This window comes from Falco biarmicus, chromosome 11 (assembly GCF_023638135.1).
Source record: "Falco biarmicus isolate bFalBia1 chromosome 11, bFalBia1.pri, whole genome shotgun sequence".
NCBI classification, from domain to species: domain Eukaryota; kingdom Metazoa; phylum Chordata; class Aves; order Falconiformes; family Falconidae; genus Falco; species Falco biarmicus.
In genome coordinates this window covers 16,204,022-16,229,769 of record NC_079298.1, presented here as the reverse complement: position 1 = coordinate 16,229,769, position 25,748 = coordinate 16,204,022, and the positions used below count along the sequence as shown (strand labels likewise).

General features: G+C 39.9%; 2 protein-coding genes across 17 annotated transcripts in view; one reads left to right on the top strand and one right to left on the bottom strand.

Moving 5' to 3' along the window:
* Positions 1-15,715, top strand: part of FUBP1 (far upstream element binding protein 1) — a 39,850-nt gene extending 24,135 nt beyond the window's left edge. For all 4 annotated transcript variants that reach the window (XM_056355439.1, XM_056355438.1, XM_056355437.1 and 1 more), the window contains one exon: positions 11,556-15,715. In XM_056355439.1, the coding sequence (XP_056211414.1) occupies positions 11,556-11,573 (18 nt within the window). In that variant the 3' untranslated portion in view covers positions 11,574-15,715. The remainder of the gene's footprint in view (positions 1-11,555) is intronic.
* Positions 1,159-25,209, bottom strand: NEXN (nexilin F-actin binding protein). 13 transcript variants are annotated; one of them, XM_056355424.1, is made up of 14 exons: positions 25,032-25,209; positions 17,929-18,010; positions 16,699-16,890; positions 16,477-16,558; positions 16,242-16,390; positions 14,842-14,883; positions 13,533-13,727; positions 13,278-13,451; positions 10,851-11,036; positions 6,589-6,789; positions 5,138-5,359; positions 3,856-4,041; positions 3,050-3,410; positions 1,159-2,944 (listed from the first exon to the last, which is right to left on the bottom strand). In XM_056355424.1, exons 2-14 carry the CDS (start codon positions 17,953-17,955, stop codon positions 2,931-2,933), a joined length of 2,031 nt encoding a protein of 676 aa, XP_056211399.1. In that variant the 5' UTR covers positions 17,956-18,010; positions 25,032-25,209; the 3' UTR covers positions 1,159-2,930. The 13 variants fall into 13 exon arrangements, with proteins under 13 accessions (XP_056211399.1, XP_056211400.1, XP_056211401.1 ...); XM_056355425.1 differs by lacking the exon at positions 25,032-25,209 and adding an exon at positions 24,357-24,441; XM_056355426.1 differs by lacking the exon at positions 25,032-25,209 and adding an exon at positions 19,487-19,725.
* Positions 25,210-25,748: the final 539 nt, after the last annotated feature.

The window sequence follows — 25,748 nt, the reverse complement described above, 5'->3', positions numbered from 1 at the left end:
GCTGAAGATGCTGCAAGCACCAAATCATAGCTCATAGAATCAGGTCCTGAGATAGTTACTACCAGTAAAGAGGAATCCTTTGAGTGTATGCCATTGGTGAGCCGATGAGCATGGACCATAGAAGGGCTCCATGTAGAAGGTAAAATTGGCAAAAACATAACAGATTTGAAATGTATCCCATACATGATGGTGTAGGGTATGATTTTTGTTTTGATCACTTTTCATTCTTTAAAGTATAATTTGTTTGACCATAAATGTTCCATAATCTGTTAAGTTTTTTAAACTGTGATTTAATAATATAAACCATCTAAGTTATATTCTAAACAGTCAAGCTTAGATATATTGAATTTTTGAACTAAATTAGCAGTTGTGCTTCAGTTTCTCAAGGCGCTTAATATTTCATCTGTAGTGTATTATGTAACTTCATTTTTGATGTGAGAAAAGGTTAGGTGTGTACCATTTGGATTTTGATACTGTGAATTTAGTGTTGGGCAAGTCATTTGTTCAATTCCTTTTACCTGACTCTTCTTCTTCAACTGTTGTTCCTAAAATGTCTTGAGTAGTCTTTCAGTAAATTTAGCCAGTGGGAGGAGATAGAAGCCAGTTTATTGGAATGTTGCTAGAGTGTGGACGATGAGATGTTCTTGTGTGTAGCATTTGAGGTGTATTGACTTCCAGCTTTCTCACTGCTGGGTTTACAGGCATGCTGTTTTGTGCTAAGCATAGTGTTTATTTGTCAACCCTGTCTCCAAAGTCATAGTTCTTGGGAGAAGAGAAAATAGACTATTGGAGTTACCCTGATGCAAAATGATAACTGGACTGCCTTAGAAATGTAATGCACTTGTCCAAAAGGTGTCTTCCTGTTTCCTGCTTTTTCTTTTCCCCTCCCCTTAGAGTCCATTCAAATTAAGCAGAATGTGAAGAGTATGAGAAGTGTAAAAAGGAAGCATAATGTTCAAAGTAGGAAAAGCATTTTCATATCTCTCTCTGCAGCCTATTCTTTAATAGGACACAAAATAAAATGTCAGGTGGATAATCTTCAGTCTACCTTGATCAAAAGTCATCTATTTAAGTTGTCTGGGCAGACAGGATCATTATTCACTTGCACAGCCTGTCTTGAAGTATTTAATCTTTTTACTAGTAGTATTTTATTGGATGATGGAAACTGTTTCTTCCCTGTTCTCTTCCAAAGTAATGTTTAAGTTTCCCATTGCATGCTAAAAACTTCTTATTTTGCTTTTTTTTCTGGAAGTGGGGGGAGGAAGGGAGGACTGGGCTTTTTCAGCAAGCATACAGTTGACAGGATTCCCTCTTCCCTAGTAATAGCTTATAAAACTCCTATGTATGCACAAATATTTCTCTTACGTGCATGTGAAATGCCTTTTCGTCCTGAGAAAAGTGTTCTCTGCAGAAACTACCCGTGTGTAAAAAGAAGATTGGCTTTAAAAGGCAACTGTGATGGGAACAGTGTCTTAGGGAGATGCAGCTTGGACTTGAGGTAAATTGAATGCTTTACAAAAATGTGGTTTTGAGCTTGCATTGACATTGTATGTAATATGGGTACACGTTAACTGTATAATGTTTTTTGTATGGTTTTTCTCAATAAATGTAAACTGATGGATAATAATAGCAATGTTTTTGTCTTTTTTTATGCTTCTATCCCTGCCTTCGTTAGTTTGAAATAACAGCTTCAGAGGAAAGATACTGCAGCAACTAGTACTTCTGTGAATGAACATCACCCACATGAAATGAAGCAGAATATATCGTTATTAGGATAGATAATAATTCAAAACATCAGGCAGCCTATTACCATTCTTTTCAAGAGGTTTCTGAATTTCTAACTTTTATTGAGGCAAAAGTGACTTTCAATAGATAACTGTACAAGGAGCAGTCAGCAGATTAAACCACAGGAAATTTTTTTAAGTGCATCAATTCATTTGCTGCAGCTTACCTTATCTTTATATTAAGACTTAAGATTAAGTGTTCTATAAAATGTGACTCTTGTAAAATTACTCCTGCTGAAGCTAAACAGTTCAGATGGTGTTAGCACAATGGCATTGGTGTTGATGTCAAGAGGTCTTAGAGAAAAATAGTACAGTAGCATTAAGAAGACAGATGTTTAGAGGTGCAGTAATAAATTTATTGCATTGAGAGAACAAAGGTTGAGAAGTTAGGCACTTCCTGAAAATACTTTTCTTAAAGCTTGCTTCCTGTCAACTCAAAATAAGAGCCTATTGTAGCTGTCACCAGCTGTTCTGATTTTTTCATTGCTTAAGCGATACAGGAAGCTTTACAAGCAAATGTTGGTACTCTAAAGGCTACTACAAGCCTTAATGAGGTTGTTCTACTTTTGGGTTATCAACTGCATAGGTTGGTAAGAGCATAACAGTTTAAATGCAAGCCCATTTAAAACAAAAGAACTAATGCTCTTTGAAACAAAACAACAGAAGTGAGCAGTTATGTCATCTTTTATTCTTTAAAAATAGTACACTGGGGGTTTTGAAAGTCATCAGTAAGTATTACCTTTTGCCAGTTTAGTGCCTCTGGGATAAAGTAAAACAGCTTAAATATTCAGTGTTCATGCAAAATATACTGATAGATTTACACTACTACACAAGTTTCCAGATTGTGTATTTAGCTTTATACTATTACACAACAGTTGGTCTTCAAATGTGGGAGCCAGTAATTATAATTCAGTGTTTTCTTTGAGCTGATCTTTCATACATTGATTCCTTTTTTTAGCCTTTTAACACTAATTTTTTATTTGATCAAGGAACTCGGGACACTCACAATTTGAAGGTTACTCTTATCTGATGCAGGAATGATAAATCAATGCATATCCTTGCTTTCTTTAGTTGGCCCCATCAGAGAAAGAGATGATGTAATAAGAAAGTTTGGAGGGGAAGAAAGATTCCAGCTAAAGTAGAGCATTAGTAGTCATCAGCTAGAAAATAAAAGGGTTAAGAGAAACAGATAATTAGATTTTCATAATAGGAAAGATGCAAGAAGAGTATTTGAGAATCAAGCGAATTAAAATGCTAACTCTTACTTTCAATGGTGAGAATACAGGTGCTAGCAGACGTGCCTCTGTTGTTGACTGCTTTACACATATATTCCCCTTCATCTTCTGGGAAGGTTTCTGGCAAGTAAAGGCAGTAGGTTTCTCCTCTTTCAATGTATTGATAGTCCTCAGAGTCCTGCAACATTTCCCCCTCAAACCACCATGTAACTTCAGGTTTTGGTTCTCCAGTAATTTTAACTGTAAATCTCACTGGCTCGCCATCAACAACTGATGTGTTTTTCAGTGATTTCTTGAACCAGGGAGCTCCAGATCGAGCCTGATCCTCCTCATCTTCGCAAGTAGAACCGTTGATAATACTTCCCTCCTCTTCTTCTTCATCTTCCCTTTTCTGTTAAAATAAGTCCATTTAGAGCACTTGAAAAGGCATTAGCAGTGTGACTGCTAAGGATACGTATTTGATCACAGAAGAACTGCCGCATTCCTGAGAAGGGGGAACGTAACGCCTGCCCTCACTAGATTAACATAACGCACTGAATCTGGATATGGAACAGGCAGTAAAATGGACTTTAATGAGGCTGAAATCTTGGGGTAGAACATAGTTATGAACATAGATTCCATTGCCAGACTAATCAAAGGATTTGATGAACTTTCATACTCTTCAAGAATATGTGAGAACCCCAAAGGCAGTTTTACATTCCTGCAGCAATTGACAGCAGCTGTTAAAACAAGTATAATGTTCCTTTTATACCTCTGGCGGTGTCGCCATCAGTGGTAATCAGAAGCTAGGTTAAATGACACTTAGGACTCAGGAAAAGGTACTTTGTAATTTATACCTTCTGTAATGCCGCATCAATTTCTTTTTGTTCAAACTGCATGCGTAGTAATTTTTGTTCTTCAATTCTCCTCTGCTCCTCTTCTTCCCTGGCTCTTGCCATTTGTTCAAAACGAGCCTTCATGTTTACTTTATGAGTAAATGGAGCCTCAGATTTCTTGGCTGGTCTCACATCTACCTCATCGTCCTCGGGGGGGGGGAAATTAAAAAATAGGACTTAATGCATTTATTACCTTTTAAATGTGTATGACGATAAAAGCAGTTTGGTAGAACTGTAGTTTTTAATTGAGCAAAGCCACAAGTCCTGTTTTTCTTAGAGGTTTGTTTAACGCTGGGTTTAAGATTGTCTTGTAATAGTTTATCCCAGGGATAGGGTGAAATACTTGCAAAAGTCATTTCAAAAATGTTAAATATAAAATAACTCCTCAAGATATATTTTCATATGGAAGTAGAACACTGTCTTGTGGCAATAGTAAATCCTTAGTGACTTGACTTCTATGCCATGTTAGGGTAGCTGCAGCACCTACCACAGGTTGACCTTACAGAAACAACTAGAGTGACAGTTACTAAGTTAAAAGCTCAAAAATAAGGCTTTTGAGCTGATACTGAAGTGACTAACTACTGTGGATAGGAACCTCAACAAGGCTCAGATGAGGCTGACCACTGTTAAAAAAGGTTTCATGCATTGCCACGTGTTTATGTCATGGAAGCTCACGTCTGTGTTTTGGATGACAGAGCACAGTGTTGATTTATTGGTTAGACTGATAGCTTCACTTCTTATTTCTGCCCCCTGAAAAAATGCGATAGTTTCCAGCCTGAAGCATAGTTAATTAGGTATCTTTTTCTGCTCTACCCTGAGAAATGAGTAAAGATGATAAAAAGACTTGGTCTTAAAATGGTATTGTTTGGGTTTGTGTTGGTTTGTTGTGGTGTGGTTTTTTTAATACCAATTAAAAGCAATTCATGTGGTGATCTAATAAATTCTCAAATATGAATGTTTCAGACCTTCAGGCTGGCAGGTTTCACATTAAAATGCTGAATTGAGGACCTTGAGCAGAAAAAAAGATCTCTGCTTGGCCAGATAACTCATTAATAAACTGGTGCCGTTTAAGAAAACGGGGATGCTGAGGCAAGACTTCCTCGTGCATCCAAAGAAGGGAACAGGAAAGAAGGGAGAAAATATTTTTGGAAATACAGCAAGCTTTGAATGCAGCAGCACTGTCCGCTCCTGGGTCATTAGTGTGCTAGTCAAGTATAGCATTAACATACAGAACGTAACTTACCTCTTGAAATTTTTCAGCTTCCCTTTCTCTTATTTCTTCATCCATTGCTCTTCTCTTTGCTCGCTCTTCTTCAATCTTCTTCTGTATTTCTTCTTGAGACAATTGTCCTATTTTTTCAAACTTGCTTTTTAAGCTCTTTGCCTGAATAGAGCCACTTCTTTTTAGCTTTATTAATTCTTCATATTCTTTGCTTAGCTCAAAAGTTTCGGACTCTTCTTCCAGCTGTTCAGAAATCACAGAATGTGTAAAGATGGAAAATGCCTTAGTTATTTTTACTACCTGTTTTCCCCACAGATAGGTGTAACTTACTACACCTAATTACTGCATTTGTATCATGTCTAAACTAGATACAGATTTTAAAAATACTTTGCTTGAATATACCCTTTGTTATTGCTGTCAATAAACCACCCTTCACAGACTCGGAGAACCAGACACCTAGCAATACAAAAAAATGATACTGGATCCTTAATTTACCTATCTGACTTAATTGTAATATGGTAAGAAATAATTTCCTGGAATACAGCTAATTTGTTAAGATTACTTTTGCTTTTAATTCAGCAAATGAGATTTCAGAATGTCATGACTGGAAAAGAAATAGCATTTCTAGATCCTGTAATCAAAACTTGTCTGAAGCTGCAATTGTTGTTATTTTACTCCTTCCTTTTATGACCCCTGACTGACAGTAAAGATGTATATGCATTTTAGTTGGATGTCCCTGTCTCTTCTTTCCCAGGATGTAATACAAAATTTACTTGAAAGTTTCGCAAGCTAGAGCCTTTATTACTCGCTCTAGCTTTGCTTAACAAAAATAAATAACTAAATGTAGTCCATTTGACATTCAAAAAGGAATAGTAAAGAACTGGCACCCACAACGAAATCAAACTGAAGTGTAAAGTTCATGAACAATGTTTTATACATTTGGTATGCAAAGCGAATTTTGTGTGTGATTTTTAAAATCAGCTGTGACTGTCTTCAAAGCATTGATATGCTGAAGTTCAGGCCACTAATTCTTTCCTAATTAGTTATCACGGCATTCCCTTGAGGAAAAGCAAGAACTTTGCTCTTACCTACTTTAATTTTTGTATTTTCATTTGGGAACTAGGTGTTTCTGTTCTCCCAACATTGTAAATACTACATAATCATTTTAGCAATACTGTAGATTTTTCAGAAGTGAGTGTAAAATATAATTAACAAACTTGAAAATAGGTTTTTAGTTTAAGGGTGGCAAGGGATAAAAGCATTTTCCTGTGATTGGTGATAAAAAATTGTGTTGTACAATGTTTTAAAAATACTTTTATCTATTTTTCATTCTTTTCACAGAATACGCTATATACAATTCCTTTTAAAGGAATTTTCAGTTAGTTTCAAAGTTTGAGATTTTAGTAATTAACTTAAATGATCCATCTTATTTTTATTCAGAGCATGCTTAATATATCTTTGGATATACAAACCTCTCCCATTTCTTGTCTTAACTGTTGAAATTCTTGCTTTTCCATTTCCAACTTTTGCCTACGCTCTTCTTCTGTGCGCCTCTTTTCTTCTTCCATCTTTTGCCTCAGCAACTCCTCAAAATTAATTTCCAGTTTACCAGGTATGAGAGATTCTTGAGAAACTGTTTTAAACATTTCTGGTGAGTCGTCATCCAGCACCTGCTGAAAATTCAGAGCATTAATGATATCTGTGATGAAATGACACCGTTGCTCAGACACTTCTAGTACATGAAGATAACAAAGTACTTTGCAGTATCTGCCACAGTACAGTAAGATGCAATATGACAACGTTCCTCTGATGTTTTGGGATGGGGGAGCGTGTTTGCCTTTAGCTCTTTATTATTGCAACGCTAAACTTTTATGATGAAGGTGCTTATTAAAATGTAGTCTTTTTTGCAAGATGATGGAGATGTCAGAGTGCAGCTTTGGGACCTGAAACAATTAATTCCTATTTATTTCATAGACTATAATTAGGCAGAGTGCTTGTGTGTAAATGTCATTGCTCTTAATGCTGAAGTACGTTTACCTGTAATCTTTTTCTAAGCAAACTGAATTATATTCCTGTTCTTAAGCAATATTAGTATTTCCAGTAAGGAAAACTGAACAGAATTTTCTACAAGAAATTCTTCTTGTGCGGGAATTGGTTATACTAAGTTACTTTGCCAGTTCACTGGTTTGTACAACCCAACAGCAAGGGTTTCCTCCTCCCCTTGTCCTTTTCTGAGACTTCAGAGTAGGGTTAGGCTTCAGTGGTCATTCACGAGCAGGTTGCTGATTTTGTAGACTTAATTAATAAGAAGATGACAGGGCCTAGGAAAGGTGATTTTCATTACTGCCGGAATTGGGAAGTGTAAAAACAAGTATTTGTTATCAGACTGAATTTCTTGAAGCAAAGCATTGCTAAAGTGTGAAGCTGTATACTACAAAAATGGCCAGTGACTTATGCAGGAAGATTTTTTAAATAACTTATCGATAAAACCTATATAAATGTATATTTGTGCATTTAACTATGTAAACTTATTAACAGAGATTGTCTCGACATGAATGTTCTGTGGATAAATGTGAGATGAGGTCAAGTACTGATCCAGAACTGTGTGGCGATGTGGCTTTTGGCACTAATTAATTGGCACGATTTGAAAAGCCTTGTGGCAAACGTGGAAGAGCCCAACGTGCCCAAACTGTAGACAGTCCCAACAGTAGTAATCAGGCAAATGCTAGAAAGAGCTAAAGGAGCAAAATTTCCATTTCAGAAAGTGTTTTGACTAGTTTTGTAAAGAAACAGAAAATAACCATTTTTCAAAAGGGAGTGCCAAACAATCTTTTCTCTTTATTGATATTTACTGCCATTGAAACTTAGACCTTTCACTGCTGTTTGTGCCTCTTAGTTTGTACCACTGCCTTGACCTGCTCTGCCCCTATCCTTTTTATTTTTCACAGCTTGCTCAGTAGTTTTTTAGCCTAAACCCACTCAAATACTGCTCTTTGCTATAGATGTCCTTTAGATTTTCCATCTGAGCAAGCTTGCGGTTGGACTTCAGCCCCACCATTCCTTCCATTCTTGATTTGTTTTGCATAATACGAGCATATTTGTGGAAATTTTGTTACAGAGAAGCGGAGTCAAAAAACAAAGCTGTAAACTATTTCCTTTAATGAAAACAATGCATAGCCACATCGTTTTCAGAGGCTAACCACAGCTAAATTAGCAAAGAAATGAGTCTCTTGCTTGTGATGCATTAGTTCATATGCTCATCACTTCAGAAAATACAGAACCTAAGTGAATAGAAGCATTAATTCAAAATTTACCAACACGTGTACGTATAAACTTTTGAAAGCTGTGCATGTGAGCAAACACTAGCAGCTGTCTGCTCTGTGTTTGCAAGTCCTAATTTATGAAAAGACAGTAAGCTGGCAATCCTGGTTAAAAAAACACAGGAAAAAAAAATCAGCTGAATTGTGTGATGTACAAAACTTGTGGTTAGTTCAGTAAATATCTTAGCCATATTTTGTAATGTGAGACCATACTTTTTTTTTCCTGCAGAGTGGGAACAGATGGCCGTAAGAAACAGAAACAGTCCTGTAAGAACCATAATTTGCAGCACAGTCAACCTATTTTCAATGGGCAAACAGTGACTGATGGAACTTTTTTTTCGTTCATGTTAAGACAGGTTCTTTATGCGGTCTCTAATAAAAAGAGTGGGATAGGGGTGAAAGATGAATGCTTCAGTCTGAACATGAGCGTGCTGATGGTGGGAAACACGGAAGTATAAATGTAGCACAAGTAAATGTGAAATAGGGAGAACCTTCCAAAAGGAGGTGGCGTTTGTGTTTTCCAGCAACAATATTACTACTACTCTGTGTGTATACTTTCAAAACAAAGTGAACATGAATAAATATGAAAGAGGTTCTAAAATAACTACTTAATTTAAATGCTTAAATAAAAATCGAATGTGAAGTTTTACTACTTGGGAAAGAGATGACCGATAGGTTCTTAAAATGTTTAAAAGCATGCCTGCGTTGCTGCTACAGTGTGTAGCTATGGAAGACAGGGAAAGCATGGGCATGTATCTTCTAAGTAACAGGAAATGTGGTGTTCATATTCTGGATGCTAATTAACAGAAAACTTGCAAATATGTGTAGGCTGAAAATACACTTCCAGTAATTTTTTATTATTTTTTTTTTTAAAATACTGAATGTCTTCACTGTCTGCAGTTACAGCGCAGTCAGACTCTGTGCTGTTTAATGGATTAAACTCTGTTTGATCAACGAGATTTTTCTTGCCTGGACACATATCTTAGGTTCTTACTACGCTGAGGCAGAAAAAAGATTCTCAAGAAAGCAGGAAAAAACAGAAGACAGTACATAATTTCTTTGCCTTCCTTTTGTTGTCTGCTTGCTTTTCATAAAAATTGGAATGACAGAAGTCCAATACCACTCATTTATTTCTTTTCTAGTGGCTTTAGTTTGTTTGCTCTCTTTGGAGGTATGGACCGACACTGTTTTCCGTAATTGCTTACCAATACAACATCAAATATAAATTTACGTTGTAGTTTCTCTAGGTAGTCTTTCGGCATATAGGTCTTGTCTTTGGCCCAATTTCCAGGCAGAGGGAGCACTGCTTGCAGTATTAGTAGTCATACAAAGCGTTGCCTCACAAGCATTGCTTTGAATGATGAGGAACATTTAATTAGGCATGCAGTTGGTCTTTCCCAATAAAACCACAGAAGGGAATGTAGGTAAGTGGGTTGTTCCACAGTTCTATATGGCAAGTCTTGTCCTTCCTTTTGAAACAAACAATGCTTGGTTTTAGTTGGTATTTGTGTTATTTAATACTTTATTTGCTAACATCCACCAATAAGTAACTGGCTTATACTCAACAGCCTGCTGAAATGTGAAGTTGTTGGAGTAAGTGTTAAGAATACAGTGAAAAGCACTATGCTAGTTATTTTTTATAAAAAATGTTGTTGCCACCCTCTGGAATTGGGTGTCTTTCTCTGCTTTCAGGTAGTGTCAGTATGTCAATCCTAGGTCTCTGAAAGCTTGTCTTCAATATAGCCTTAATTCAAATTTCAGAAGTCATGGCATATCAGATTAATTGTAATATAAAACTTGCTTAGACAAATAGAAGTTGTTCTAATGGTAAATGTCACAAGTTACTTTTTCTGTTTCTCTGAACAAGCAATTAAATACAATAAAAATACCAGTTAGCTGAGTTCAGCCTTCTTAATTTTTCCTTGCTGAACAGCCACAGATGACTTGTACTTACAGTGAGCATTTCTCTAGTGTGCTCTTAGTTGCGGTTTGGCTAGTAAGAACTGATGGTGGACAGCCTGTAAGGGCAGAGATAAACCTGGAGAAGTAAAAGGAACTGCTCTTCCTCCCGCAAGAGACTATCAAACCCTCTTTGTGAAAAGATTTTGCTTTCCAAGTCTGTTGTGTCTAGCATAATAATGTCCGTTGGACACAACATCTCGTTTGGACTAAATTACTGGAAACCCTTTCTAGGCTTGCTGTGATGAGGGCTTGTTCCGTGGTGATTTTTGGTATTGAACTTGATTAGTTTATCCCACTACCTTCTGTAAGTAGCGAGGTGAACTAATTAATGATGTAGTTGAAGTATGCATTCCTTAACTGTATTTAAAGCTTTTTTTTTCCCCAGAGCTCCTTTCCAGTTCATTTGAGACTTAAGTAAAAATTAAACTATATACTAAACAAAAATGCCATACCATGTTCTTCCTTGCTTCAGCAAATGCTCTTTTCTCTTCTTCTATGCGTCGTCTTGCATCCTCTTCAGCTTTCCTCTTTTCCTCTTCTCTCCTCTGTCTCTCTATCTCCTCAAAACTGAGTCTCAGTTTACCAGGACGGAATTCTTTAACGGAACTTTCAGATTCTTCATCGCCACCTTCATTTATCTTCAGAGAAGAGGGAGAGGAAAAAATAGAAAAGAGTTATCCAAACATACTCCACTTATTCCTTTCTGATCTTTTATAAATGTGTTGGGGTTTTTTTCTCCTTGGGGGAAAAAATACATCAGGAGTTGGGTTTATGTAAGAAATGTTCTAGGCTTGGTTTTAGCCAGGGAGGGAGAGAAAAGAAACATATTGCACTATCGAATATGTAGGTTGTATAATTTCTATAAATCTCAGTGTGTAATTCAAAGAACAACGTGTTATCAGGAAAAGGCTGAACAATTAAGTACATATTTTATGGTCTCAGGGTTGGATCATTTACTGTAAACCACTCCCTATTCACCTTCTTTACGTCATTTTCATAGACCTTTATACCATCAAGTCTTTTTGTTTGCATATAAATTGTTTTTAACGATACACTGACTAGTTAAAAAAATGCTGTAGAGTTTTATAGCAAAACTAAATCAATTAACATTTTGTTACTACTCCAGACTGAGATTTTTGTTTTTCTTTTCTTTTTAGACATTTAATCATCACTGAAGAAAGGGAATTGAGATACTCTGATCTCTTCACTATTGCTTGTCTCCAGTGAGCACTTACCTGCTAAGAGAAGCCTGTGGTTTGCAAACTGCAATCAAGAACAAAAGAATGAGCCATCTTCAGAAGGCACCTCTGAGTACTTTATTTGTTAATGGAGGAAATGGACTGGTAACTCTCAGAGTACTGATAATCCAGGTTTCTGTATACTGCAGGCAGCCCTGGGACTGTTACGCAGGGTAGCCAGTTAAGGGAATTACAGAAATCTTTTACTTGAAATTCATAAGGGAAGAAAGAAAGAATTGAAGGAAATTAACTGCTGAACTCTTTTAAGAAAACTTTGGACGTCAGATTTCAACAATCACTGATACCAGATGAAAGTGCGTGTTAGAAAGCGTCTTTTGAAGTAGAGAATTTGTAAATTACTGTATATTACTGGGTTAATAAATGCATATATGTAAGGGTGGGAAATGTTAACAAAACTTCAGTTAGAACGGCTAATGACTTTGTGAAGTCCTCTCTCCATTTTCTTCCCTCTTCTCCTTCACTAGTAGCCCCTGCCCAAATAAATACCAAATGTTACTGTGTGGAAAGGTTAAGTGGTTTATTGGAGGTGCAGGTGGAGGAGTAAACTACGGTTTGGGTAACTGCCTAAACCTAGAACCCTCACAATCTGGATCAGTTGGTAATTTCAGTGTTTCAGTTTTCTGGAGATTCTATGGGTTTTTTTCCTGGAGAATGTAAGTTTCTTGAATGGTTTTGAAATATAGTCATCTTGAGCTGTTTATCCAAGAATGTTCATTCGTAATTATACTCTTAAGTTAGCAAATTCCTAGAAATAATGTTTTAAGATATTTCATGAAAGATTAAAACCTCATTTCTCGTTAATCATCTTTGTATGTGAATTAGCAAGTCCTAATGATCATGATTGTACAGGGAAAAGATATTTAAATGCAGAACTTAAAAAATGCTTTTGCAAACGGAGTATGGTAAAGTAAGGAAATGTAGAACTATGTGAATACGAAGCATATAATTCCTTTATTATGACCAAAGAACAAACTATAGTGAGGTCTGTTTATGGTTAATCTGTCTGGTTTATGATAAAGAACGCATATGGAGGCAGTTTTGCGAGTAATGTAAAGCAGGAATTGTGAGCTATATTACTCACAATTTGGTGCTTAATCTAATAATTTCTAGTGTATTGTTGTCTTATGCCAGTACATACAAGAGAGCTGACCTGTCTTTTTTTCCCTTTCTTCTTAAGAGGAAAGTTCTAATTGATGTATTTATCTATCATATGTATAAGTAAATACAGGAATAAGAAATAGCATTCTAATACTACAGAATGTTTTCATCAAAAACTGGTTACTGAAACATCTGAAGCACTACTTAAGAACAAAACAAGACAACTAATTATCTTCTTGACAACGTAGAGCTTAAGTTACTACAAAGTGTAGATATAAAATCTGCTAAGATTGCTGGCAAATTTAAAAAACATACATTTCCTGGTTTTACCGAAAGAATGTCTAAAGCATTATGCCAGTGTGGTTACTAAGTTTGAGGTAAGATCAAAAATAAATATTTCAAAAGTAATTTTCAGACTTTTAACAGCTTGAAAATATACTTAAGGATTAAGAGAAGAATCAGATACAGGGAAGACTAGAAAAGTATATCCTATGTTAAAATATGAACAGAACATGTATTTACCATTTGCTGTCTAGCTTCTTCGAAGGCACGCTTTTCCTCTTCTAAACGCTGCCTTGCTTCTTCCTCTGCTTGCCGCCTTTGATTTTCCTGTCTTTGTCTTTCAAGTTCTTCAAATGTAACTTTCAGCTTACCAGGAGACAGAGGCTCTTGGGTTTCCTTGTCTTCATTTTCACCCTGTGTAAGAGAAGTGAAATACTTACATCTTAAATAATAGGTACTTATTTCTTAGGTATTTTTAGATTTACCTTGGTTTACCTTGACAAATGAAAGGCCCTTGGTTTCCTTAAGGAATTGGTTTTGTTTCTCATATTTTAGCTTCATTTCTTCATCCTGTCTCTGTCTTTGTTCAGCTCTCTCCTTTCCTGTGTTCTCAAAGTTTATTTTCATCTTCCCAGGTGTTTTGGTGGGTTTTACAGGCACTACTGTAACTAGCAGAGAATCATCCCCTTCCTGTCCAAAAATAATTTATTATATTTTCATAATACAAATTGAAAATACAGAGTTCTACATTAAACTAATTTCTTAATGAAATTTTTGTTTTACCTGTGTGCACCAAAGCTTCCAAAAAAATTACTTGTATTGAGTATTAACCACAAGAATAAACCTGTGGCAGTCAAAATTTTTCTTCTAGTATCTGAAGAGCATCAAGACTGAATGATATTTTAAACATAACTACTGGCAAACTCCTTAATTCCTTTACATATTTTCATTAACTGTTAATAGTAAATATTCATGGTTTGGAGAAGAGCAGGTGAAATTTTCAACACATAGCAATTGTAGCCACACTCTACTTCCAGTCTTATATTTATTACATAAAGGATATACTGTTGCTGGAGTAAGCTAGTAGTTCTAGACAGCAATATGTAATTTGTCAGGCAGAGTAATTTTTTTGAAGGATGTTGCTGCTTCAAAGCACACTTTGCTTGCCAAAATATCTTCTACCTGAGTTTCTTCACAACATACCATGATTATCAGGGATACTTTCAAAGAACTTAAAACTAATGGTTTTTGGGGTGGGTAGGGTTTTTTTTCCTTTCCAAAACAGTACTAAGAATGTGATTTTCTTGTGTTAGTGAAAGACAATAGGACCTTTGGGTCTAGCTTTTTGAAATTAAACATTTATTTGCAAGACTTAAAATCCAAACCCGTATGGTAAATTAGTCAAAAAAAATTTAACTGAGTAAGGAGTTCAAACATCTGTATATTCATAGAATCGCCTTTTAATTTCAACTTTAAGGCAAAGAGCTTTTAAGATGATGCTTTCCAAAGCCAGAAGACTTAAGAGTATCATTGCCAGTATACCTCAAATCATTCTGGTGGCTTTCGATATTTATATTTTAGGTGTTTTTAACTAACCACAAAGTATTCACAGTGCAGACTATTTCAAACTTACATAAATTGACTTCAAGTACAGACATACAGTTCTGTATACCTTAAAAATGTGTTAGCTCCTTGGTTGAATTTTAATTGTGCATTTGTGTGCCATTTTCCCAGCCCAAATTACAACCATAAAACAAAGTGAATAAAAGTGTAGGTGAACATTTCTTTAAAAAAATCTGATTACCTCAGCTGCTGATTCAGTTCCCGTATTGTTAAAGTCATCAATCTATTAAATGAGAATTTCATATGATTACATTACTTTAGCTCTTTGCCTTAGATTTGCAAACATAGAACTGGAAATTCTTTTTGTATCGGTGATATGTACGTAGCACTTAAATTCATGGAGATGATAATGATTGAGCCTTTGTTGTAATACTTCAGATAGGTTACCTTGTTGAGGAAGAGGGAATGTAACATAAAACATCATACAAAAAGTATGCTAAAGCATTCTTAACATTTCAGTGATGAACTGAGTACTTAAGATGTCCATTCTTCATTTAAGTATTCCAGAACTGTGTAAAAAGGAAAAAGCTAAAGCAAGCTCATCGGTTATTTCTGATTCAAGTGACATAGTCTTCCCCGCAACTACTGCAAAAAGCCCATTACTGTATTTGCTTCATATGGTGTCTTTATATGTTACTGTCTAAAACAAACATACTTTCAAAAATTCTACATCATACGTACTTCTGCCTTTCAGAGTACATTAAATATTACTAGATACATTCCCAGAAAAGTACAGTTTTAACAATGTTAAGAGTCTTAGTAGAAAATAGTATCCTAGTCATTGTTGAAAACTGACTCCTATTGCACCGGGTGTTTTTTTCTTATAACAAAAACAAACCTAAAGTAATTACTACTATCTTTTGGTTAAATAAAATTTCGCATGTTGTTCTGTCTATCGTTTAGATGTTCACTCTCACTGCAGTATTTGCAGCACTGATGAAAACTCAGAAAGGGAATTAAATGTGATACCTCAATGTAAAATTCTATGAAAGACAATTTGCTTTACTGGCATCAACAAAAGTTGGAGTCTGTTTGTTTATATATATATATATATATGTAATAAAAGAGTCACAAAGTGGCAAAGGAATAAAACGTGATCTGTAGCTTCATGATTTATGATTTTTACTGCATTAGTATCTAGTTAATTTTGCCTGCCAATGGCATTTTCTTAATTGCTTTTGCTTGACTTAGTTCATGTATCACTGAACTGTATTTACTAACGTGTAGGCAAAAATTGTCTAAAATAAAGGTTGGTAAAATATAACAAACATTTTCAAATTATTTTAGTAAATTCTGTGAACTCTTGCATGCATATGACACCACAGTTTGTGCCAGATTCATATTCCTACCAGCTTTATGCCTGCCTGGTTTCATCTGTAACTCAAGTTTAGTGCTTGAAAAAAATTGTTACTGAAAAGAACTGAAGACAAACATTCTCTGAATATTATTCCCCACTTCCACCGATTGCACATCTCATGTAAATCACTACCATCAGAAATCTTAAGATTGAATCTTTTCTGATCAATGCAAAACTTTTTTCTTGTGTTGTTTATAACTGTATCCTGATTGTTGTGAACATACCTCCTGTGCTTTTTTTGCTAATTCCCTTTGAATTTTTCTTTTCTCAATCATATCTTGTTCAATTCTGCGCTTTCTTTCTTCTTCCATTCTTTTTCTTTCTTCTTCTTGCCTTTGCTTCTCCATTTCTGCAAACTTGCCTTTAACGGTTCCTGTGGAGATGAAACACACGGTTCAGTAGGTACATCTAATACTTACCTAGTGAATTATGTGGACTTTAAAATCAGGGCCCTCTTACCTATTAGCTTTGGAACATAACCTTTTTCTATTTTAGATAATTTTGCATCATCATCTTCATCAGATCCAAGGAGTTCTTTCATCTAGTTGATGAAACACAGAAAGTAAACAGTCTTTATAACTTAAATAAAATTGCAATATTACTGTCTTAAAATAATGTGAAAAGGTTTTCACATACAATATTGAATATTAAATAACACAAAATATTTGCAAAGAAAATAACCTCCTGCTTTCTCCTGTTCCATTCTCTCTCTCTAACATATTGTTCTTTTCTTCTTTGCTTTTCATCTCTAGATCTCCTTTGATTTCTTTCTTCCCTTGCTTTCTGCATAGCTTCAAATTTATCCTTTACATCGCCCTTGTGAAGCTTGGGCACATAGGATTTTTGGACGGGTTTAGATGAAGAAAGCAGAATCTTGGTGAAGATATAGAAGAAATGAAGATAAGAAAAAGAAAGTTGAAACAGGTGGACAGAAACATTCTGATGGATTAGAAAGAATGCAAGAACATAAAAGAGAAATGCATTTAAGATTATGAACTTTGTGTCACTAACCATCATCAATTAAGCGTCATTGTATTTGTTAACAACTAATAACAAATAATCAACTAATAATAAATAATATATCTAACAACATTTAGCATTGTATTAAACATAGGCTATAAGCAATTGTAATGAATAGCTACATAACTAAGTATATGAACTATGTGAATATACATTTTCAATTATTAGGGCTTTAAAAATTAGGCACAGATTTATATCGTTGCTTTCAATCATAAGCAGTCACCAAAGAGCCTCTCTAACATAGCCCCTAACATTTAAAATAGATATAAAGACATAGACCTATAACACAATAGGTATGCTTTCCTCTGCAACCTTCTACAGCCATGTATGTTTTTTTAAATAAAAAATAGTATTATTTGTTCATTTAAAACTTCCAATGCACTGTATACTACTTTAGTGTTTAGAGAAACTCAGAAGTCCAGTGATTTTATGTTGTAAAACGTGAAGATCACAGACACTTTGCCGATGCCTGACCCTGCGTGGGTCTGAACTAATAAAAGTTCCCACTTTTCAGAACTACTGTGAAGTTCTCTCTCTTTTTACTGTAATGACTAGAGGAATGCTCCCAGTACAGTAATGCTAAAAACTGGCTGAAAACATCGCATGTTTCACATTTCCCACCTAAACCAATAGGGTTTGTTCCTGCTTTTGTTCTTGTGCCAAGTGAATCTATGTAGAAGAAATATTTGAAGTAGCCCAGTGTTTACATTTGAGAATTAGAAGTGAATGTTGCCCTGAGTTTCCCCACACACACACTTTCGTTGCCTTAAAACAACAGCAATACCAGCAGACTTCCGATATAATTTTTTGTCTCTTGCAATTGTTTGTAATTACTTTTTGCAAGCATCAGTTGTAAATTACTACATTAATTACTTTAAAATTGGTACATACCTCAGTTTTCTGTGCAATGTCATTCATGGCTTACTGTATTGTGCTCTGCACCTGGTATGTTAAGATTGCTTTCAGTTTCTACCTGAAAGAAACAGTTGTAGTTATATTCCTTTCTTTTCCTTTTAAATGATGCTTTAACCATCGTCCCGTAAATAAGTTTGCAACAGCTGAAATTGATATATCACATTTTCATTTGGTCCTTTGAGGCTTTTGAAGACATGAATAGGTTCTAAGTATGCAACAGTAATTAAAAGAACAAGCTTATGATTCACTATTCATGCTCATAACTTCTCTATATAGTCCGAGATATTGGGTTTTAATTTCCATTTGAAAAAAAAAAAAAACAAAAACCAAAAAACAACAAACCAACACCCACCCTTGGAGCCAAGCTCGGGCTGCCCTGGCGGGTGCGTTGTGAAGCTGCTCTCCTCCACGCTCAGGACAGCAGAAGGCCAAGTGCCCTCTGCCGCCCCAGCCCCAGGTGGGAGCCATCAGCTCAGGTTCCATGAAGTTTGCCCAGCCCCCCACAGACACCGCTTCGCCTTCGTGCGGCTGGCAGGGGAGCAGCCCCATGGCGGGGGGACCCACCTGCCTGTCCCCAGACCCCCTCCCTGGGCGAATGTCCCCCCCAGCCTCAGCCGGGCCGGCAGCTCCCTCAGCTCCTCAGCCAAGACAGGAATAAAAAATAACGCCTTCCTTTCTCCATGGGCTATTCTAGGAAAAACTAGTGCTAAAACCTATGAAATGAGTCAGGTAAGCCACATACACCTTGGAGAAAGTATTTATATCATTTAATTTTGTGCTGGAAATTGCACCGCATTTTTCCAGGGAAAAATGTTACAGATTTTATATTACACTGTCCTTATTAGGAACCTAATGGAAAAAGCGCTTCAAGTTCAGGGCAAGCCTTTTCCTCCCCCCACCCCACCTATTTTTTTTAAATCATCAGGTCTGTCCGAGCTTGTGGGAGGAAGGAAACCGTGACACAGCTCCAGCGCCACGGCTGCGGGGACCGTACCAGTGCCGAGCCCCAGGCAAGCCTAAGACATCAGTGTGCCAAACGCGGTGCGAACACATGGACTCGCAGGCTCAAAGCAAAACGGCTGGGAAGGCAGCGTACTGCTGGGGGGGACTTCTCACTCCCGGTTTAAAGGAACTGAAGCCAGAGCATTTCCTGACATGGGAAGTTAAGTTCTCCAATTCTTAATTGCAAACAGATTACACAGGAATTTTTGTGTGGCATTAAAAATAATGAACATTATGAGTTGTTTTCATATAAGCCCTTCAAAAACACACCAATGTCATCAGCGCTCACTGGTGCTGCCATAGCTACACAGATTGAATGAGGTTCTGAGGTATCTTGGGATGTTCTTCTGAATGAAAACAGCCACAACACACAAAAACAGCATTTAGCTACTGATCCCTGTCCCAATTGACAAAACCCAAACTCTTCAAATTCAGATTTCAACAGAGATGTTCTGAGGAACACTTGGGTGTTCCTTTTCAACAAATGAGTATGGAAAGCCATCCCACCCCTCCAGTCAGAGTTCACAAATACCTCATTTGTAGACTGACGGGAATCCAAGGCACTGCAGTTTCTCACTTGTGAATACACGAACATAAAATTACCAAGTGTTGGTTCCTATTTAGACTGTTCCAGATTAGCATGTTAAAATTCTGTTGTGTCTAGAAAGGCAGATAACTCCACGAGCGTTCTTGTGGTCTCACGGTCCTTATACACTTTAATACGCATCTGTGTGTTGTGTAGTCGGGTTTGCACGTCTTTGTAAGCTTTAGCTGATGTCACACATGTAAGTAAAATCCCTGCTGCGGTTGGTATAACCTTTAAACTAGTCAAAATCTTTTGACTTCCTCATTTTTCTAAGTGGGGCCTTAGAGAAGTTCTTCTCTGGCATCTGATGATGAAGCATACTCTGCTTTTTCAATTACTTCTTCCCTACTTGTGGCTGATAGCCTTTAGCCTTGTGCTTAAAATACGGAAGCTAAATAAAAGGTTTACTGCATGAACCCATCAGAAAACAAAGGAACGTTCGTGCATTGGTACGATCCATGCAGTGAAGCAGCCTGGGACACACAGACCTTCTAGCCTTTATACAGGGCTGGAGCAGAAAAGTAAGTCCCAAAGATAATCTTTCACAAGGAATTCCACTTCACCTGAACACCTCAAGTGAAGGTTACTGCAAAGCTTCACTACAGCAACATACCCTATTGATACAGCTTCATCTAAACGTCACTTGAAAACAGAGTATTCCAAAGTCTGAATTGCTTATTATGCACAATTAATTGAAGAAGATTATGTTCACAAGTCTGAGAAACACAATGTAGCTTTCGAGCTCTTGGGTCAACTTCATCTTGAACCTTTCTAATCGCTCCAACTACCTGAGCCCCTTGACAGTGTCACTAAGATTGCTGACAGCAGCGAGACCTACCCTCACGTACCAAACCTGAAATTTTCTTCAAAAGTAGAAATGTTGGAAGAAATTTTCTTTGCAAATTCCTCCTGTCTGAACTTCCAAAAATGTGCCAGTCCATCAGGCTGTGGGCCTTCAAGATGGCAGATATATTTCCGCCATTTGGAATACTGCCAGATGTGCTATTAGGTGTAGGCTACTTTCCAGTTACTTGGCATCACCAGCTCTTAGTATGCTTGAAGGTTAGCCAGCTGGCTGTAAGACATTTTGCATCTGCAAGTCATCCTACCTCCACCTTTGATGCTAAGAGATATGGCTATAAAGTGGTAGGGCATTACTAAACACGATACCACCCATGTTTGCACCTTCTTCCCTCTCTTAAACCTTGAGCAGGAACAGCAGCAGGACTCTGCCTCAGGCACTCCCTAAGGCAGATAAGTCATTTCCAATACAGACAGCCAGAATCTTTAAGACAAAAAAAAAAAGAAAAAAAAAAAAGATGTACTCCTTGAGTTCTGGCTCGGCTCTGTGAGGCAGTGACCACTGCTTCAGCAACGGCGAAGCAGACTGAAGCTCCTTTCTGTCTACCTTATTATTAGGAGAGGACCCATGCAGTTAATGCATTGTTGCTGAGACAACCAAAGTGGCAAAGTCAAGAAGTCCCGACACCTACAAATCATGGACGAACAGTGCCTTCATTATCTGCTGACAGCTTTGCACAAAGTATGTGGTAATCAATTCATCAACCCAAGAAACCTCGACCTACTAATTCCCTTTTGAGATGAACTAGCTGTATTTTTAAGTTCTGCGTGTGTATATTTTTTTTCTTGCTTTGTAGTAAGAATTTCCCCACAGAGTGTATCTAATACAAGCAATGCTTACTCTTTGAGGCCACAGGAGTCTACCTGTGTTTGTACTTCATAAGAGATTTGTCCTCCTATTATGAAGCTGTCCAATCGTAAGATTCAGTCTCATCTTTTATTTCCTGAGACCAACATATCTCAGGAAAAGCTGTAAGAGCTCCCCATTGAAGCCTCCTACCCAGAAAAATCACAGATTATATTTTGAACATAACCATGATCAGAAAAGGAGTTCAGCTTGTCCCTAGGCTTTCCTTTGCCTACCCAGTCTCGTCACTCTAACATTCACCTGACAACACAAGCTAGGGTTTTTTGTTGGGTTTTTTTTTTTCCCCCCACATTTTATCTTTCCTATGATTAAATGAAATATCTCAGGAAATGTTAGTCTGGTGTTATTATGTTTATATTGACAATACTAGACAGCAGTTCCCCTTTCAAAGGAGGTCTTCACTGAGATTTTGCCTAGTAGAGAAAATTAACCTCCATCCTTTGATCATTGTCCTATCTCTGTAATTGAATGGAAGAGAAAATGCTGTTACTGCAGTGTGACTTGACCTGCTCTAAAACAGAAACTCAGAAGTTTCAAGTGAAATTTTAATACAAAACCAATAATGCGCAGACAACTAGGCAATAGATTAGAAATACTCTGTAAAGAAAAAAAAAAAGCAACTGTTTTCAAGCCTCTTATTTGTTCGCTGTAAATGGGAAAGCTATCACCTCTGATATTTCTTGATCTGTTACAATCACAGCACTTTTTCTACTTCTCATGCAGACTCCCTAAAACCTTACTTTAGGCAAAATAATCAAAGTGAACAAAAAAAGCCATCAAGGGGACACAGGTGGTTTGATGGCTCACAAGTCCCCAAATCCACTCCCTTAAATATAATTAATTTCCATTTCTGAAAGGAGGTCAGAGTCCTCAACTGATCAAAAAATGTTGTACAGCTTTAACCAAATTTAAAAAAAAACAAAACAAAACACAAAAAACCCAACCTCCCATAAATAAAAATCCCCTTCATTAGAAAACACAGAAGTTTTTGATCTTCAGCGGCGTGATTAACATCCAGACACCGAAAAGCACCAGCATTTTCCTGAACTGAATCCCACTCTTTACAACAGGAGTACGAAGCCAGGACTTTAAACAAGAGCCTAGTTCCCCTGCAATTGCTCCTTTTGGGAGGCCCCCCTGCTGTCCTGCGGCTACTGTGAGTTATAAATAAGCCCTTGACGGCACAGTCTAAGTTACGTTTACCATCTGTCTCCTCTTTGTGATGTACTCGCAGGAAAGACTCCATTATATAAGAAAACCATATTGAGAGGGCTGGAAAGTCACTACTCGCAGCCAAAGCACTTAGGAGCGAAAAACGCCATCCACAGCGTTGAAGTATTTAGCAAAATATTAAACAGAACTGGAAAGAGGAGAGGAAAGAGAGCGATGTTCTTAATTTATGTCTTTACTGTAACTCGTCTGGAATGACACTGCCAGTTGTTGTACTAAATTACAGATACTGAAGTAGCTACTAAAATTATCGTGCATAGGGGAGATCCTGAACTGGCATAAACCACCAGCTCCACTGAAGCTAATGAGCTATGACAGCTAACACCAGCTGTCTAAACTTCACGTTTTGTAAAATAAAAAATAAAAACCCTAATTCTACCCACTTGTATTTCTTTCATTAAGTCTTTATAATTAAAGACTAGAATGCTTACTGACAATTGACCCAGACAACTCGATTTCATATACAATCTTTTCCTCAATCTTTGATTTACTGCACTTCAGCACTTACTGAGTCTCACATTACGGCAGGATAGTCCTTGCAGATATGATGTTATTTATAAAAACATACTTATTATAAAGGATTTTGTCCATGTCTGGTTTTATAACTATGAATACTCTTAACACAACTGTGCCATGCAGTCCGGCTGCTGTGTTAAAAAAATACAATCACCTTTCTCTGTAGAAAACGTCTGTTTGTTAATTCCTTCCTCCCTTCAGGTAGTTATAGGGTACCTGGGCTCCAAAGCAAACGTAGGGGGGGCTGAGAGACTGCTCAGTGATGGGGGAAGCCCCGCTGAGATCTTCTGGCCCATGATTTCATGTTCCAAGATACATGCCGATTCTAATCATGGGTGGCAGTAAATTGTGAACCGAGGTCCCCAAGAGAAAAACCAGTGGATTTTGCTCCATGCCATAGTTCCTCCATCCTCCGCTGCATCACAGCGGCTGAAGAGGAACGGTATGATTTGAGCTCAGCTCTTGTTGACTTCACTGAGAAGGATTCAGAGCTCAGGGTGCTGAAAAGTGGGATTACTGGACATGAAGCACTACCACAATTTGTTTCTTCCCTTCCCCGATGACAGGACACAGCCTATCTGCCTCTCCTCTGACATCCTCATGGTCAATTCAAGCTGGACACAGCGGTGGTCACCGTGCCCGTGCCATGCCTCTGCCACAGAGGAGCGGTGTCCCGGCTTCCCCAAGACAAGCTGCTGCTTCCACTTGACCAACCCTACTCTGCTGGCAGTGCTGCTGCCTATGAAAACCAGATCCGCATGCGACACCTTCACCCGAGCAGGTATGGCAGCCTTCGGCGCACAGCAAGGGGTCACTCCTGCTGCTTCCCGAGCCCTCACCCACCACGGCGAGCCTTCTCCTGCCTTTGCCCACAGGTGCCTTCCCCAGGGCTCGCCGCGGCGCTGCGCCTTCCTAAAGGAGTTTCAAAGCTGAATATCCAAGTACGGTAAACAACAGGTTGCCTGACCTCTTTCACTGAGGAAACCACTCATTTAAAATATTCCAAAAGCAATGGGAGAAGGCACTTAATGCCTCAAACCACCGGCCCAGCGCTTCCATGTCACCAGACCGAGCTCCTGCACGCACCAGGCATGCCCTCACACTTCTGTACCTTCCTTAACACACTCGGCCCTCGTGTAAGGCTAGTCATTATCGCACAATTTCATTTCATCGGACATTTTTCTGAGAAGGCCAAGAGATCTCTCAAGACCTGAGATCTACGGTTAAGAGCGCCGTGTTTTCCAGCACGCCGCTACTTGCCGATGGATTTTGACACAGCAATGCCTTCCACCGAACCCGCGTTTCCCGCAGGCGCTCGGTGCGTTAGCAGCTCTGATTTACCTACAGCAAACGCGGCCACACGCGGTCCGTAAGCCGCCACGGAGCCCCGGGGTCTCCCCCGGCCACGCCGCCTGACAGCCGCCCCCGCAGGGCGGAGCGGAGCCGTAACGCGCCCCGACACGCCGGGCTCGGGGCGCGGGTGGTTCCGAGCCGGGGGGATCCGCAAGGAACTTTCACCACCCGCCCACCACGGCGGGTGCGGGGGCAGCGACCCCACGGCCCCGCACACGCCGCGCCCCGGCCCCGGCGCTGCCCGCGGGGGTCCCACCGGGCCCTGACACGGGCGGCAGCCGCGGCCCGGGCGGTGAGAGGCTCCCGCCCCGCCGCCCCCGGGGCGGCCCCGGCCGGCGGCCGCTGCCAGCCTCGCTCGCCCCCTCCGCGGGGCTGCGGGCAGCCCCTCCAGGCGCTGCCCCGCCGGCTGCCGCCCCCCAGCCGAGGGGGAGCCTGGGCGGCCGCCCACCGCCTCCCCGCCGGCGGGGGCTGCTCCTCCCGACGGACCCGCGGGCTGCCGCTCGGCCCGGCCACCCCCGGGGGGAAGCGGCTGCGAGGGGGCGGCTCCGCGGCGGGAGGAGCGGGTGGGCAGCGGGCCGGCGGCCGGGGGAGCGGGCGGCCGGGGCGGGCCGTGGGCGGCAGGGGAGCCCGCCCGAGCGCCTCTCCCGGCGCGGCCGCTCTTACCTGCGAGCGCTGCCCCGCCGCTGCGGCTCGGCGCGGTCCCCGGGCGGGCTGGCGGCTGCGGAGCGCCCCTTGGCTGCGGCCGCCGCTCCGGCGTTGCAAGTTTCCATAAAAGTCGCGACGCGCGGCCGGCGCCCGCATTCCAGGCGAGCCCCGCGCCGCGGCAGCTGGCCCGGCCCGGCCCCGCGGCTCGGCACAGCCCGGCCCGGCACAGCCCAGCACAGCCGTGCCATGCCCGGCCCCTCGCCGCGGCGGGGGGCGCAGCCCGACCGCGCCGCCGGCCCCCCCGCGGGCAGCCGCTCGGCTTATTTTGGGCTGGAGGCACCGCGGAGTTATAAATAACCCGGGAAGGGCGGCCGCCCCCCGGCTAGCGGGCTGCCGGCCGCGCCGGCCCTGCCGCAGGGAGCGGGCGGGCGGCGGGCCGGGGCCGTGCGGGCGGCGGGCCGGGGCCCCGCACCCCCGCCGCTGCGGGCTGCCCGCCGTGAGGCCGCGGCCCCAGGCCCACCGGCCCCGTACTCACCCGTCGGAGCTGCCCCCGGTGCGCCCTGGCCGCGGGGAGCTTTATACCGGCAGCGTCCCGGTCCCGGGGCGCTCGATGGCACGTGCGGAGCAGTCAGCTAATTATAGCGCTGTGACAGCTCGCTGAGGAGCGGGGAGGAATGCGGGTAGCGCCAGACCTGCGGGACGGGGCGCGCTCGGTGCACGCAGCGCCTTTCCCTG